This window comes from Aspergillus pseudotamarii (assembly GCF_009193445.1).
Source record: "Aspergillus pseudotamarii strain CBS 117625 unplaced genomic scaffold BDV38scaffold_1, whole genome shotgun sequence".
Taxonomy (NCBI): domain Eukaryota; kingdom Fungi; phylum Ascomycota; class Eurotiomycetes; order Eurotiales; family Aspergillaceae; genus Aspergillus; species Aspergillus pseudotamarii.
This window is the reverse complement of record NW_022475015.1, coordinates 60698-76475: the sequence shown is the minus strand read 5'-3', so window position 1 is coordinate 76475 and position 15778 is coordinate 60698. Positions and strand designations below refer to the sequence as shown.

At 49.9% G+C, this 15778-nt stretch overlaps 4 protein-coding genes across 4 annotated transcripts; 3 read left to right on the top strand and 1 right to left on the bottom strand.

Moving 5' to 3' along the window:
* Positions 1-594: 594 nt before the first annotated feature.
* BDV38DRAFT_345 (uncharacterized protein) lies at positions 595-1593 on the top strand. The gene is made up of 4 exons (XM_032063203.1): positions 595-1008; positions 1062-1133; positions 1194-1346; positions 1397-1593. The coding sequence occupies exons 1-4, from the start codon at positions 717-719 to the stop codon at positions 1558-1560; spliced, it is 681 nt and encodes a 226-aa protein (XP_031919602.1). The 5' UTR covers positions 595-716; the 3' UTR covers positions 1561-1593.
* Positions 1594-2442: 849 nt separating this feature from the next.
* Positions 2443-4968, bottom strand: BDV38DRAFT_231601 (uncharacterized protein). The gene has a single exon (XM_032052948.1). It carries the CDS (start codon positions 4904-4906, stop codon positions 2573-2575), a length of 2334 nt encoding a protein of 777 aa, XP_031919601.1. The 5' UTR covers positions 4907-4968; the 3' UTR covers positions 2443-2572.
* A 1246-nt stretch (positions 4969-6214) lies between these two features.
* BDV38DRAFT_289477 (uncharacterized protein) lies at positions 6215-9024 on the top strand. The gene is made up of 6 exons (XM_032061243.1): positions 6215-6700; positions 6768-7150; positions 7204-7293; positions 7341-7549; positions 7615-8004; positions 8068-9024. Exons 1-6 carry the CDS (start codon positions 6392-6394, stop codon positions 8955-8957), a joined length of 2271 nt encoding a protein of 756 aa, XP_031919600.1. The 5' UTR covers positions 6215-6391; the 3' UTR covers positions 8958-9024.
* Positions 9025-11439: 2415 nt separating this feature from the next.
* On the top strand, positions 11440-15116 carry BDV38DRAFT_276621 (uncharacterized protein; the record flags this gene model as incomplete). The annotated part of the gene is made up of 6 exons (XM_032058256.1): positions 11440-11664; positions 12440-12728; positions 13595-13645; positions 13716-14022; positions 14077-14888; positions 14947-15116. 6 exons carry the CDS (start codon positions 11440-11442, stop codon positions 15114-15116), a joined length of 1854 nt encoding a protein of 617 aa, XP_031919599.1.
* Between the last annotated feature and the right edge of the window lie 662 nt (positions 15117-15778).

Here is a 15778-nt window from a genome sequence, read left to right as displayed (position 1 = left end):
GAAAAGCTCACTAGCCCTCATTGTCAGACGGTACATAAGGCGGTCCAAGCACCATACAATGCTCCGCTCAGTGATACTAGACCGTCTGTATCAAGTTCACTGGCTGGCCCTATACAGAATACTATTGGACATGTCCCACACGGGAAAGGGACCGAAGCGTTGCAGCACTGAAGCATGTTTCGGTTAATATTCGGTACGGGTCGTCATCCCATGTCTCGACTTCATTATACCACGCTAAAAACCCCCCTTTAATCTAGGCAGTGATCGACGATGACATTCTGATTCGAGGATAATCCGGCCACTTCTGCAGAGACTGGCCGAGACCAACGATAGGACGTCGAGGGCGTGTGGGTCAAGACTGGGGGGATTTCCGTAGGAACCTGCGGCACTGGTCCACCGCGAATAGATTAACTCGAGGCTTAGCTTCCGGATTCCAACTACCGTCTGATGGGAATTATGCCGAAGTTCCATATTTTCCGAAGTCTTCTACAGGAAACGTCTCCGCGGCTCATTCCCCCACTGGTGGAGAATGTAAAACAGTGCCGTTCAAGCATGGTTATTAAGGGGATCTGCTGTCACAGAATCACGCATAAGTGGGAATGCCGAATACCCAGCCTATAAAGAATTCTGTCCCTGTCAGGCTTGTCTTCCTTCGTTTGCACAGCAACTTCAGCTGAACTTCATACCAACAAACCTCCCAGCGCACGGCCACCGCAATGTATTCTCGCAACCAGGTTCTGGCGGCTCTTGCCACCGTCGGCATCACATCGGTGAACGCCGCCATGGGTCCCGCACTTAGTACCGGCCCTGTTGCGTCCAACTCGTTCATCCGCGAATCTACTTCGACCCTTCTCCTGCCAAAAGGACCCAGCGGAGGATCCACGGACGCCATCACCTCCCTGTGGGTGGGAATGGGCACCTCCAACGGTGACTTGATCCAGTCCATTGCCGACAATTGGCAACAGAATGACTGGACCATGTATGCCTACACACTCATGAAGACCGGCGGTTCGTATCCTCAAGATCATGGTGATGCTGATGTCGGCTAACACCCTTGGCAGACACCTCACAGATGCCGGTGTATGGTGATGGCCAGGCAAATGGTGGCGAGGGGGACAAGGTGACGATGCACTGTAAGGAAGCAATGGCAGATTCCCTTAAATACCAATGTGCGTTGCCCTAATCATGTGCAGATAAATTCGACGATGCCAGCGGAAACTACACACAGACAGTCCAGATCAACGGCGAGACCGTCTCGACGCTCTCCACGAGTGATGGACAGGCCCAGGGCTGGGGCAGCTCCGTTGAGTGTGCCGAGAACAACTGTGGTACTGTTGGCGCTCACTGTAAGTTGAAAACGTCCAGAGGCGAAATTCAGGACTAATAGATGCATCAGCCTGGACCGACACCAAGATCATTCTTGACGTTGCCGATGCCAACTATATCAACACTCTGGCCAAGGGAGAGGGAGTCACCGGAGGAGACATGACTACCAGCGACGGCGGAAAGACCTGGACTATTAGCACCTTTGGCATTCCGGAGCACACTTTCTCTGATTGAAAGCCCACTTGACCATCTCCTGTATAGTACTAGTCTCAAATCCAGAATATCTTCCAGATTAATAGTCAAGCCAACCGTAGTCTATGAACACCCACGCTCGTAGAAACACTGATCACTACTTCCCTCGTTACCGTAAAGACTATCCAGGCCTATTCGGTCTACGGTCGGAAATAACACGCCCAATGCAGAAGCCTCAAGCTCTAATTGCGCGCTGTGAAATAACAACGCTATAGAACCCCGCCTACCCTTGGCAAAGAATGTCACTATCAGGAATAACATGGTTATATCTCACAGTACGATACTCGTCAGCCCATCCCACGATCTGAGTCTCGACTTGGTAGGCTAAAGAGAGAGTGTTTGTTATTTCCATGGGTCGTGTCTGCGCAGGAGCTAGAAGATAGATGTTGATGGTGTCCAGAGTCCAAGAGGGAGCAATCTCGTCAATGCGCATGATAGCGTAACCATTCATACGAAACCATTGACCCGTAGTGCTGGATTAAAGCAGGTCTTGTAACGGAATATAGGTATAGAACTAACTATTGTTCGCTCAGATTGGGCTACTGGTCTGGCAGTACCATACTATGCAACAATTCTTGGTTGTACTTAGAAGTAATATATATATGAATCTCCCTGGGAAGTTCCCCATTTGGGGACAATTCCATGGTGGATGACCCAACAATTCAATCGGTCAGCTCCTTCACTAGCCTGGATCGATACCGCACAAGGACCAGGAAGTGTACGAAAAGAACTGGGTTATATATGGCTATCGGTTACTGCGTACGCGATGCGGTTCCCGCGTCGTGCCAATATTGCAACCGTGTAAACAGGTACGTCATGAATAATTAAATATACAAGACCTAGAGAGTATAATAATATAGACTTGGGACATAAAGAGTTGCACGCTTATCATAGTACACAACAAACACGGAAAACCACCATGGTACATTCAATTGATACAGTACAGATTGTACAGGAATTACATCACAAGTAACCCTATCCATTCTAAAGACAATTATGCCTGGCTGAGCAGAGCAGGCTTCCAGGTGTTCCAGAATCGGCTGGACGAAGAAAGCATACCCGAAATGATTCCTTTGACCTCTTCCTCATGGTCGCAATCATGAGCATCTCCGGGATGCTCGGATCCAAGTTCCTCTGCTTGTTTCCTGGGGTCCCGGTTGATCTTCCAGTCAGGACGGAAGGGCAATTCAACCTTCACCATCTGAGCCACACTGGGAGTGCCCTTGTCATTCATGGCGAACAACATGTACCACCCAGGAAGGATGACACCAGCATCACTGGGAAGGTTCGCGGTGTATTGGTGGGTACTATCGGCGGCGGCAATGTCGAGAGGAACACGACGCTGATCGGTATTGACGGTGTGAGTTGTAGTTCCCACGCGGACTAAGGACGCAGACTGAATGATAGAGTCAGCCTGGAAGGTAACCGACCCGCCCACGGTGAGCACATTGCCATTGATCATGTTCGTGATCTTGGGACGAACAGCTCGGTTGCCCTCGTCGTCGAACAGGTAGGGGGGACTGAATATCTCGGCATCGTAGTGATTGGCAGAACAGTTGCCACAAAGACCACCACCACCATTGAGAACGGTAGCATCTGGCAGCAGCAGAGAAATACTGTGGTAGACACGCTTGATATTGTTGCGGCTCAACTCCACAAACGTGTCCTGCTCAGGGTCATAGAGCTCAGGCGTGTACACAATGTCTTCCTCATGGAAGGGCTGGCCCCAGGTCTGGCCACCGGCAATGAAGATCTTGCCATCAGGGAGGACGGCAGAGGTATGGAAAACACGCGCGTGGCGCATTCCCCCTTCTGCTGTACGGTCGCCACCTTTACCCGCCACCTTGACGCTGGGTCGTTGATAGGGCTCCCCAATGGTGATGATATGGGCGTTTTTGGAAGCGTAAGAGCCATCGTAGTGACGCTGACCACCAAAGGTGAGGATCTTACCCTTGGTGGCATCGTACATGATGGCACTCCCAGACATGGAGTCCTTGTCTTTGCCACGCAATCCAGCACTGTGCACGGAACCCCGATACCGACGATTGCCGTACCGATCCCGGCTGACATCGTCGACATCGTACCAATGCATCTCCTTACTGGGACCTGCCTGGAAGACACTCTCCTTCTTCCAGCCAAAGAGCCAGCCGTGATTATCCGCGCGCCATTGGCCCTTCTTGTCGTCAGTCATCATGGGTTCCACCTCGCAGCCCGGACGTGTTTCCCACTTGGCATCCCCATCAGGATAGGGAAAGTAGACCTCGCCGTTCTTGGCCACCTTGTCTCCACCGCTCCAAGATCCTCCGATCACGAAAATGCGACCGTCGGACAGGGTGGTCGACGACTGGTATCCCCGGGGAATTGCCATGGTCGGGCCTGTCACCCACGCGGTGCCATTGTAGATACTGGTGCGACCGGAGTCAGCACCGCCACTGACAACAATGTTGCCATCGATGTCCATGGAGGTACCGGGGCAGAACATGTCGTGCTTGGTTTCGAAGATCATACCCTGATCGATGCTGCCGTCACTTGTCATGGTGCTAGTCAGAGTCTTACCACCGGGGGAGGCGAAGAACTGGTCGTCCGCCCAGGCAGACCACATGATAACATCTCCGTGTTGTTCGACCGCACCAGATGCAGCGACGATCGGGAGATCCAGCGTGGGGCCCCAAACACCCTTACTGGGATCGTCTTCGGGGTAAGTGTCCTCCTTGTTGTAAAAGTACACGGCAAGGTTGACGATCGCGATCTGTCCGTCCTCGTCCTGTGAAAGATCGGAACGGGATCTGCTGTCGGAAACAAGCTTGACATACTGAGCCAGCTTGGGGTTAAACGCGGACATTTTGGGACTCCTGTTAGATCCCCAGGTTCCGTATGCAACGCGGGTCCACGTTTCGCTGTCCTGCGAGACAAAGATTTCGTGTTCACCGATCTGGCGCCGTTTGGCATTCTTATCCAGTATAGGCAACATGGTCAGACCGGAGACGAGGTACTTCTTGCGGAGGTCGACGACGATCTCAGAAGTCTCCCCCTTACCAGGGTTGCTAAGCCAGTAATGGTCTTCCCGTCCATCGATGGCATTCTCGCAGTAGTAGCCGCGGTACTGGCTGGTGCAGTTGACCACCCAATCTTCGTCTGGATTTTCAGGATTGAATTTGGGGACGAGCTTCGAATTGGCGGGAGGAGATTGGTACTTGATCTCGCCCGTCAGAGACTTGGCAATATCCACATATTCGGCCTCAGAGGATTCATAAGAAAATTGCGCGGGTTTGAAGGCGTCGACAGCGGCTGCCCCCAGAAGGAGACCCGATGCCCACTGAAACTTCATTTCGAAGAGAGGGCTGTGATACTGGTCGCAAACATGAAAAGAGAAAAGCCATTGGCTTATAAATAATCGCCGGCGACGAAACGTCACCAACCACGATCCCAATGTCCGCAGCTGGCCTGGAAGTGGAGACGCAGCTCGCCACCAACACCAGTTCGCTTACACAGAAGGGATCGTCGGTGGATTTGGGGTGAAGGGCGATCGAGTTTTTCAGCTCGCGCCACGGATGGGTTCTTCTGCCAGGTTTATCATGTCTAGCTCTGGGAATTGGATTTTTAGTGGCACTTCTCGGGCGTTGATCCGAAGCCGCTCTATCATCCAGAAGATTTCATATCCTGATAGTGCGTACATCACTCGCGATATTCTAGTCTTTAATCCAGCCAATAAATATAGAATTTATTGCCGTACTACTTATACTTGGGCTGTCTCACGTGCAATCAACTGGGCACGCGGAGGCGCGAGACGTGAAATATGAAGAGAGCAACAACAAACTCTAGCACTCGGTAAACCTGCCTCCTCGGTAGTGTTTGGGCCAAGATTGAGATCGTCCTTCCTGAGTCCCGAGGATCACTGCCGATCATGGTTCTATTTGACATTGGAGCTGGAGCTATCACACGCCACACACGACTGCAGTGGATCTCCGCCCCGCCGTCCAGACGGCTCGGTCCCTCTATTAGGGTTCCAACCCGGGTAGCTTGCGATCGTATTGAGCCGAGCCGAGAGTTGCAAAGGTCTATTTTGTTTCTGGTTGGACCTAGTTCAAAGTGATTATTGTGAGGATAGCCTCCCAAGTCGGGGTGAGATTTCAAGATATATCAACAGAGCACATACTAATTGGGTCGTGTCAGGGTGGACCCTCCACTGTCCCCACAGTTCAGCTGAAGAAATGCCGCAGTCTGTGCTGACGATGATCTCACCACATTATGGATCTTGACTACTAATCTTTGGGCTGTGATTAGTGTAATCTGGGACGTCAGGGTCAGCTAGATCAGCGGCAGAATCATCTACTGCTTCTCGCCCTCACCGCATGGGGAGTGACGCCTTGATGCCATTCGATAGTCCCGTCACAGCAGGAAGAATAGTGGATCAACATTCCGCGCATACGACAGATCAATTTTAGGAGGTGGAGCACCGCGCCCAATGAACCGGAAAGATTATCCCACTATCTGGATCGAGGATCCACAAATCATGGACCATTGTTTACCGATTGCTTTTCGCCTACGATGTGTGATGATGTTGCTATTTACAATGGAGGGGGTGATGAGGACCTCAAAGGAGGGGCGGCTGAGCTGAACCTGGTGAGGGATTCTGCGTGTGTCAGAGAGGCACTATCCTCGGCCTAAATACTAAGCTTTGAATCTTACTGGTGGTGAACGGTGTAGTCTTTCTGTCGTAGAGAAAGCTTAAAAAGGCCTTCCCTCCCCCAAGTTCTGAGGAGGTATAGCAGACCCTGCTGGCATAACTTGTCCTTAACAATCAGAGATCACAATGCCTGTCGAAAGGCCAAACCGAACCGTCGACACGGACAACATCCAAGGGAGCATTTGGCCCCGTCTCCCGAAAGAATATGAGTCCTACCTCTTCTTTAAGATCACCGATAAGGAAAGATTCAGACAGCATCTCAGAGCTATCCTGGATCGAGGATTCATCACCACCGGTAGTGAATGCGAGGACCACCTGAAGACAATTGGGGAGTTTGAAGAAGCATGCGCACATTCTCGTCGTGCTGTTCCCGAGCAGGAGAAGAAGCCCTTTACGGCGGTAAATGTCGCATTCACACACGTAGGATTGCTCAAGGTTAGTCTAGGCGTTTTATACCCTTATGCTGAAGCTGCATATTCTAAAGCCTTGACCAACTTGCCAGGTGGAACATCCTGAGGTGGAGGTGAACTTTGCCCAGGCCCTAGAGGATGATCCGGATGAGGTTTGTACGGATCGGATCAACGAGGGTCTGTTTGAGAAGGGAATGTTTGATGACCTCGTCTACGAAGGCGCCGATAACCCTGCTGCGATGGATCCTAACTTTAGGGCTCCTCCTGGGCATGAATCAAAGACGGGGCTTGAGCGGTGGAAGTGGAGAACGGATGGTGTGTTCATCGTCGCGGCCCATAACTCTAAAGCTCTACGTCGCAGAATTATGGACCTGGAAGATGCCTTCAATGTTGGTGATCCAGAAGCGAGCAGTATGAGGATCGCGTTCAGAAAGGATGGTAGGGTTCGTCCGGGTGCAAACCGTGGCAAAGAGCAGTATGTCCCCCTCCGCCATTCCATTTGACATCCGAACGATGTTAATTCTGTAGTTTTGGTTACGAAGATCACATCTCCCAGCCAAAGATTGATGGCTTGGATGACCCTCCGGCCCCGGGTGAACCGCAGGCATGCCCCCCAGGGTATGTTAAACCCGTCTGATTTGTCACTGGTTACTAACAAAGGCTAGCTATATCTTTCTCGGCCATGAGGGCGATCCCGACAAGAGAAGAGGCCCCAAATGGGCTAAGGAGGGTAGCTACCTTGTTTTCCGTCAGCTCGACCAAAAGGTCCCGGAATTCCAAAAGGATCTTATAGCAATGGCCGAGGAAATCCCCGGAAACTATGGTGGAAATCCTGAGAAGCTGGGTGCTCATCTGATGGGGCGATGGAAGAGCGGTGCGTCTATGGACTTCATATGAAAGCAATAATCCCCCCTAGACGAGAGCTGATCCATGGTACAGGAGCCCCCGTCGCCAAAACCCCCCACCAGGACGAGCCAAGATATGCGTTTGACAACGACTTCGACTTTAGACCCAAGAAGGACCTCAAAGGTTGTCCTTTTGCGGCGCACATCCGCAAGATGCGACCCAGGGCTGACAAGAAGCGAGATATTGGTTCAGAAAAAGACGATGAGAACCATAAGACGCTGCCCCTTTCAATCGAGGAGCAAGATGAAGATTTTGATGAAGGACAAAAGGAGGATGCCAGCGTCATCCTCCGTCGGGGTATCACCTTTGGTCCCGAACTGACCGAGGAAGAAATTAGCACCGGCAAGACGATTGAACAACGCGGGATCTACTTTACGTGCTACCAGAGTCTTATCCGGGATGGCTTCAACTTTCTCATGACACGTAGGTTAAGCCCTGGCATTCGATGCTTCTTCCATATTCGCTCAGATGCTGATTTTCATACAGGCTGGGCCAGTAATCACGGTTTCCCGGAGGATAAGGCTGAGGTCTGCCCTGACGGTCCTGGTATGGACCCATTCATCAACCAAAAGCTCCGTGCGGACCATCCGGACGGTTACATCAGTTTGCACGATGGAGGCAACCCGGGTGCAGCCGTGAAGCTTGGTCTGAGTCATACTCCATGGGTCGATCAAAGAGGTGGTGAATACTTCTTCACCCCTTCTATCCGGGCGTTGAGGGAACAGTTTTCAGCCGACATTGTGAAGACAGAAGGTGAATCCGGCAGTGAATCCGAGCTTCCCTACAAAAGCCCGGAAGTGAAGGAATTAGAGGCCAAGGTCAAGGAGTTGGAGCAGGAGCAGAAAGCGCTCCTCAAGATCACAGAGGAGCGTGTTGCGGATCTCGAGAATTTGGAATACCAGCTGAAGCAGTCCAAAGAATTGCATGCTAAATATGTGGAAGAAAATAAGAGAGCGAGTTTCCTCGGGTATGCCGGGCTTATTCATCTGGACTTTCTAAAGGAGTTGGATACCGCGCGTTTACGAGACTTGAAACAGGAGGTCGAGACTGCTCTGGCCAAATTGGCGGGAGATGTGGAGTGGACGGAGTGGCAAGAAATCATTCGAGGGCTCAACTCGAAATACGGATTCGACTTGAAATATGGTAATGGTGGGCATTACGAGGGGCGCAACTGGAGGGAGTGGAAAAATATCCATTTTTCGACCAGCGAGTCTAACTACGACCGCGCTGTGGCCTATCGCAACCGCATGGGCCAGTGGTGCAATAATACTACTTGGAGCGCTGCCGGTGGTGATGCCGCTGGGTGTGCGTTGATGTGGATCACTTTCGTCATCCAGCTGCATGATGTGTTGCAGGTGTACCGGCCAGAGGTTTAATGCTAGTCGAGCTTATGAATCTCAGGGCAGCCTTTCATCATTGCTTCTATGTTGGCGTGTGGTGCCCAGTATATAATGACATTGGTCGCTGATATCTACGAATACAACCGATCTCGTAAGGATCATTCACATCGATTCGTATACACAGCGTGCATAAGATATATTAGTGCCAAGGGGTGTATCTGGCTTATAGAATAGACACTAAATTATTATCTGTTAGTCCTGGACCACAAGGGCTCTACATTTGAGTGTAAGATACGCTGTCAATGAGGAAAGTCACGCACGATACTGTCACTTTTACCTGAGGTACTCTTGTGTACAAGATGTACATCACCAAGCTGCGCTCCGTCTCGAAGGTAAAGTCTAGGTCATTTGAAATATCGCTATGCGAGCTACAGAGTCTGGAGAAGGCCGTTCAGGGACAGTATAGACGGGTCTTGCTGACTTCTTGCCATTTACCATGGGATTAAATTGGCTTCGTCTCCATCTCGACTAAAGCCAGGTATTCGATTCGTGCGAACCCACTTGGTATAATGGCTCAAAGGTAGGTATCTACCCTGCCCGTGTCAGAGACATGTCACTTTCTCCCAGAAGAAAAAGGATTATACAACATCAGGTCAAGACTGAGGTTAATCTTGCAAAATGTGTTTTTACGTATTGGTTGTTCTCTAAGTCTGTCCATCACTATCCAGCTGTATTTGGTTTTATCTTCCAACTAAACTGCACGGACCAGTGTTTCTGTTCCTACGGAGAAAAGCCACAGGACAGTGATTTTCCCCAGACCAGCCCTAAGGCATGTGGGGCAAAGTGGGCAGAGCTGCAGTTTACAAAAGTTCAGAGTCCTTACCCTTGCTAGCACCTCCCCTAGGCAAGAGACCAATGGATTCAGACCCTCTCTCTGTACCCTGGAAAGTAGCCATGCCAACTGACGGAGATGATGGGAAAGCTCTCAATTATTGCTGGTTTTGGAGTGGATCGTAGAGCGACAGGGGCAGGCCTCCTCCATTAGGCCACTACATATAACTCCACACCCATCGTAGAAACGCAGTGAACAGTAAGATATAAAGTACACTAGAAAGCTAACTTGAGAGGTTCCTGTCGACTGTAAAATAGAACACTACTTATCTCCACGGGTTTCGTACGACGCTACTAAGAGTACTAACAGTCCGCGAAGGACTAGCCGAGGAAGAATGAGGGGAAGAGTGAGGAATCAACAGAGTGGTTCTTTGATCAGCATCCATTTGGTTCAATCTGACAATCAGATAATATTTCAGTCGATCGAACAAGGGAGGAGGGCCGGTTGCACGGAGTACTTTGATTAATGGTTGTGGATTACAAGAGAAGTGTAGGTACCCAAGTAACCTGAGGGTCTGTCGACCAGTGAGCCAATATCTCTCATTATTGTGGTTCTGAACTCCACAGGGCAAGATTTATTTCATGACATAGGAGGCTCCAGTGGCCTAATAGCCCATCCTTTTGTGGATCTCATTGTATTGACTGCCAAGGGAAATTGGTTTATCTAGAATCAAGTCCAGTCGTGATTAGCTCCCTGACGACATTGTCAAGAGTCTTCGCGTTTCATAAATGTTAATTGCTCAGTCTTTGTCTGACGTTTCCGTTTCTCAAAGTATCAAGCAGTATCGAGGACCTTTGAGAGTCCCAATTTGCTTTATGCTCAGTGAATTATGTGATATTTGTACGTTTCTGCCTACTTAGTGCACTTTATTCTATTCATTTCACGGAAGGAGGTACCTACCCGTGTAAATATTACACATAAAACACGAATGGGCGTATAGTAGGTGCTAAGACGTCCAATTGGGCATCCAGAGCGCTTGGTTCAATAAGCGAGACCGATCTCGAAAGGACGGTTGTCTTGTTCGGCTGGGTGGCCGATTACATCGGTAAGTCCTAGTTACTTGGAAACCATGCGCGACATAGATATGTTCACATTGTGCTCATCTATCACACCTGTGGTGGATGGCGTATTACCCGTATGGGAACTATACACTGCTTGAAAAGGACAGATTGAAAATATCTTTCGATCCTTTATGTCGATGCCAACCGAACAGGTCCTCCTCCTACGCGCCCACACAAACATAGTAGCCTAACCACAACGTGGCGCAAGAAGTTCCAACCCTAGGGTTCCATTCCCCGAATTGATCCGCAGAGATGGAGAACTTCTGCTCAATTGACCAGCAGTCGTCGCCGTCCACAACGAGATGCCATTTGTTGCAAGTGCTTGTCTCAGTGCCGGGCATCGGGCGAACACTCGTCGTTGCCACGCAGTAGTAGTACCCGAGTTTCATGTTAGCACACGACGAGGCAATGGCCGGGTTCCATGACGCAAAGTCTTCGAGTGTGATATACGAGTCCTGCTTAACTATCCGTCCACAGCTGTCGCCCTGAACTGCTTTGTGGTAGTAACCCTGGTAATGTTGTGGTTGTCTCTATCAATATAACATCTAGTGATGAGGGAGTCTGTATGATTGAAGATTTAACCACCGGGGAGAGCGCAACTCGGACAGTCTTTGCAACTACGAGCACCGCCACAGCGAAAGGCTGGAGCGCCGAGTGGGTCGTGGAACGCTTTCAGACCGACGGTTCCCCAGTTCTTTTTGTCGGGTTTGACCAGGTCCGATTTGCGGGGTGTGTTGCAGAGGCACCATATGGGGAGCATGGGGTTGAGGGAGCGACGATCTATGATTTGGTACGAAAAGAAGACCATGGCTGTCTGGCCACTGCAGGTGTTGTCAATGACTCGGAAATTGTAGTCTCTTCTCTATAATCATGCGACTGTGCTATACATATATATATGATAGGGGGTATATACATTGTTTTAGAGTGATATGTTAAACGACATGTATCTGGCAGAGTACCAAAATCTTGCACGGTGTGCATGTCTGGATGAGATATGTGGGGCCAAGAGCCTAGTATAAATGAAATGAATTAGTTTCACGCTTCCACCACCCCTACGCTCCTACCTGGACGGACAGTCCTATTCCTCCACTTGGACCAACTGTCGCACCGCCGTTACCTCCCAGTAAACCAAATATGACTTACAACGAAAGAAACCATCACATAGACAGCCTCCCAGGCGAGATTTGGAGTTTAATTGTAGAAACTGTGAGTACACACATCGATATGGAGGAGGGAAATCTTGAGGGGCATGGCAGTGAAGCTCCCAATACTCGAGCGGTTGGGTATTGACCTGCGTTTCAAGGAAGTACTGGTAATTCCATGCAGCCTTCCCAAATATATTCGGTAATAGCTCGTGTCTCTAACTGACTTCAACGCCGCTACCTAGTCCTATGATATCCTTAGTGGGGTAGCCTACTTTCCTAGCCTGACACTATTGGAGCTCAATACCTGTTTCCCATCGAAATTCCCCCCCGGGCGACTTTACATATCCACCTCATCTGGTCGACTCGTGGCTTAATCTATCTGTTGCAGAGAAGGCGTTCCGGTATATAGCTGATGCGAAGAGTCGCCACAATGCTTCCATCAACAGCGCCCCAGGAGCTTGGGTACCATTCACGGGACTGGATATCAAGGTAGCAGAGTGGGAGCCGATAGTTGAAGGCCGGATCATCTTTGGCGGGACGCACAGATATATGTACTGTTGCCGTTGGACCGATGGGGCTCGTGGGAAGGTAGACAAGGTTCGTGTCGATTGTCGGGCTCAGCAGCGGATGATCGAGAATGATCGATACGAACAGGCATTAGCATCTGTCGGGCTGATGAGTATTTATCGTCTTTTCGATGGACTACCAAGTATGTAATGAGATATGTGACCTTGGTGAAATTGAACACAGTTGAAACTTGCCCCGAATGGACGTAATATATTTTGGCGTGGCGTACAGAATAACGATGTGATGTAGGCACCTAGACTCTTGATATCTGTGCAAACATATAGTTAATGTTACTGATAGTTTAGTACAGACTATGCTACAATTGACAATCCAAGCTATTCTAGCCTGGGGCTCTCCTGACACCATGTAGTCCTCTTGATCGATTCCTAAGTATGCGATCAGACATCGTTGTTGTCATCGTCCTCATCTTCTGTTTCTGGGTTCAATGCATCGTACTCTGCATTGACCCAGGCCATCATATCTTCATAACTTGCGGCGTAGCCGGTGGACCAATCATTCTTATCCATATACATGGCCGTACAGATACGCACAATTAGACAATGAAGTTAACCAGAATAGAAGGGTCTACGTCAACATACCCACAACATAGAAAGCAAAGCTGTCTAGATTATTTTTAGCATGCTGTATAGGAACGTGGAGACATCTACAAAAGACTTACCTGCATTTGTCAGGGCCTCTTCACTTTCACTGAGGGAGGTAACTGGGCCCCATCCATAAGCTGCATCGTTAAGGCCGCCGGGAAATGGTACATCAACTGTATAAGAACCCCACAGATGTTAGCCAGAGAGGTAGAACATTGTTATTATGAATACTAGGACGAAGGATACTTATACTATAGTGTCCCTCTCTAAACGTCATTGGTGAATTAGACTAAAACCGAGGATATCTAACTTGAGCCGATCAACATGATAACCCATTGTAGGGAAAGGACTTGGTTGGAAAGTACTGAGATGCTCGCCTGTGAAAGATTCTAACCAGCTCTGATAGAATGTGATAGAGTCAAGACCGTTCTGCTCCCACCTCATGCCAACTTGACCGGTAAGGCCCCACTCATCTTCATCCCTGGGATATGCCATGCAACATCATGGCTAATTGTAGCCTGAAATAGAGATCTCTGCCGGACTTGACTTGCTGTGGCGCAACGACCTTGACCCTGCTAAGGTGGTCTTGGGCCTTGGCTTTTATGGCCGATCCTTTACCCTGAAGGACCCTTCCTGCAACATTCCCGGGTGTCCCTTTATTAATGAAACCGGACTAGGAACCACCTCTGGTGGCGCAGACCCAGGGAAGTGTACTGGAACTAGTGGAATGCTGTCCAACTATGAAATCTCTCGAGTTATTGATGCCTATTCTCCAGATGTGATCCACGACGAAGAGGCCGGAGTTAACTGGATCACCTGGAACTCCAATCAGTGGTAAGTTTTCCTTCTGGCAGGTTGCCAATGCAAAAGAGCTTATTTCCTTCTCAGGGTCTCTTTCGACAATGCCGTAACACTCATACCAAAACGTGAGATGGCTAATTCACTGTGTCTTGCGGGAACTTTGGCCTGGGCGCTGGATTTAGGAGGCCTAGGCACTATGTCAGCCCCGGCCAATCTTGATCCAAATGCTGGAATGGGAGGCGTTCGGCCAGATGGCAGTGACAGTGGTTCCGGGGACGTCTATATTGGCCCCGAAATCTACGAAGGAAACAGCACGGTAAATTGTGTGCCTCCTTGCAATTTGATCTTTCCGCCATCTACCTTGCCCACCCCCACTACTATCGTTTTTCCTCCCTATACTACCTCTCTTGAAATTGCTTGGCCTACCACCACCATTACCACCCTCGACGATGGTACCGTAACAACCTCTACGGAGTATCTACGCAATCTCACGACCACCACGCTTACCATTCCTCCGGTGACGACTGACAAGATCGATTGGTGGAATCTCAATCTCACCAGCTCCACTAGTAAGACAACCTTCACCTTACAAAGCAGCATCCTACCCCCTCCCTTCTACATCACGAACTCCCCCGAAGCAGCTAGGTCTCGTGGAATTACACCCCCGCCATTCCCTTGGTCTACCATAACCCATCCCTCGGAGGAGAGTCTTCCTACACTCACGTTCATCGAGGGCCCTCCCAGTCCCACGTGTCTTACGGGGTGTGGTCATAAATGTCATATATTTTGCGAGGGTGTCTGCGAGCGTGACTGCAGTGGTGGGGGCAGTGACTTCTATGATCCGGACGATCCGGATCCCCCAACAAAGCCCGGCTGTCGTGGGCCAGATTGTCATAATGGTAGTTGCACTGGATCTCTCTGCGCCTATATCGGGTGCAAAGGTGACGACTGCTATAGTGGGATATGTACTGGGCCCAAATGTTGGGTCACTGCTTGCAGCGGCGAGGACTGTGACCCGGATGGCAATTGTTCTGGTTCCAAGTGCAAGGCCTCTGGATGCGTTGGGCCCCACTGTGGTGGCAACGGAGGATGCTTTGGGCTCAACTGCTTTTCATTTGGATGTATAGGACCTGCCTGTCAAAGCTCCAGTCACACTTGCACGGGGCCTCATTGCAGCGAGGTAACTTGCACGGGGCCCAATTGTCAATTCGGGATCTGCAGGGGTGAGGGATGCAGTCCCGGGGGTGGTGAGGATGGTGATGGGTGCGACTCGGAGAAAGCTGTGCCAGACACTGTACCGATAACAGGGTCAACAGGATACCAAGGCTTACCTTCCTTCTTCGGTTAATCTTACTTGTACTCGTACCCACAAATTGGGTGTCCGATGGCAGTGTCCATGTTCGCGGCTGCCTCTTTTAATAAACTATTTGCATTCCACAGAATATGGAAGGTACAATCTATCTACGAAGGCCTATATTAAATACAATTCGTGTAAGATATTATAGTCACTATGCTTCTCTGCAAAAATTTATATTATAACACTTGTAAGTTGTATACCTATGGAACACTCAATTGAGAGAATTAACCCAGAATAGCAACGCAAATTTGAAAAGTTCGGACAAACACTATCCTCTCTGCAGACTGTCTTATATATCGGAGGTATTTCTATCTGAGGGAAGAGTACTCTTGCGGATGCTCGGCACAAGGTCCGTTTATCCAATGTCAACGAAGACAGGGAATAAACAGCAAATGCGCTCACCTTGGTGCGCCGCAACCCCGGGCTGTGGGC

Excerpts from the sequence above, each read along its gene's own strand:
- BDV38DRAFT_345 (XM_032063203.1), top strand. The coding sequence starts at position 717 with ATGTATTCTCGCAACCAGGTTCTGGCGGCTCTTGCCACCGTCGGCATC. Across the intron at positions 1,134-1,193 it reads GGACAAGGTGACGATGCACT|ATAAATTCGACGATGCCAGC; the intron begins GTAAGGAAGCAA and ends AATCATGTGCAG. Across the intron at positions 1,347-1,396 it reads TGGTACTGTTGGCGCTCACT|CCTGGACCGACACCAAGATC; the intron begins GTAAGTTGAAAA and ends TAGATGCATCAG.
- BDV38DRAFT_231601 (XM_032052948.1), bottom strand. The coding sequence starts at position 4,906 with ATGAAGTTTCAGTGGGCATCGGGTCTCCTTCTGGGGGCAGCCGCTGTC.
- BDV38DRAFT_289477 (XM_032061243.1), top strand. The coding sequence starts at position 6,392 with ATGCCTGTCGAAAGGCCAAACCGAACCGTCGACACGGACAACATCCAA. Across the intron at positions 7,151-7,203 it reads GCAAACCGTGGCAAAGAGCA|TTTTGGTTACGAAGATCACA; the intron begins GTATGTCCCCCT and ends TTAATTCTGTAG. Across the intron at positions 7,294-7,340 it reads CCGCAGGCATGCCCCCCAGG|CTATATCTTTCTCGGCCATG; the intron begins GTATGTTAAACC and ends AACAAAGGCTAG.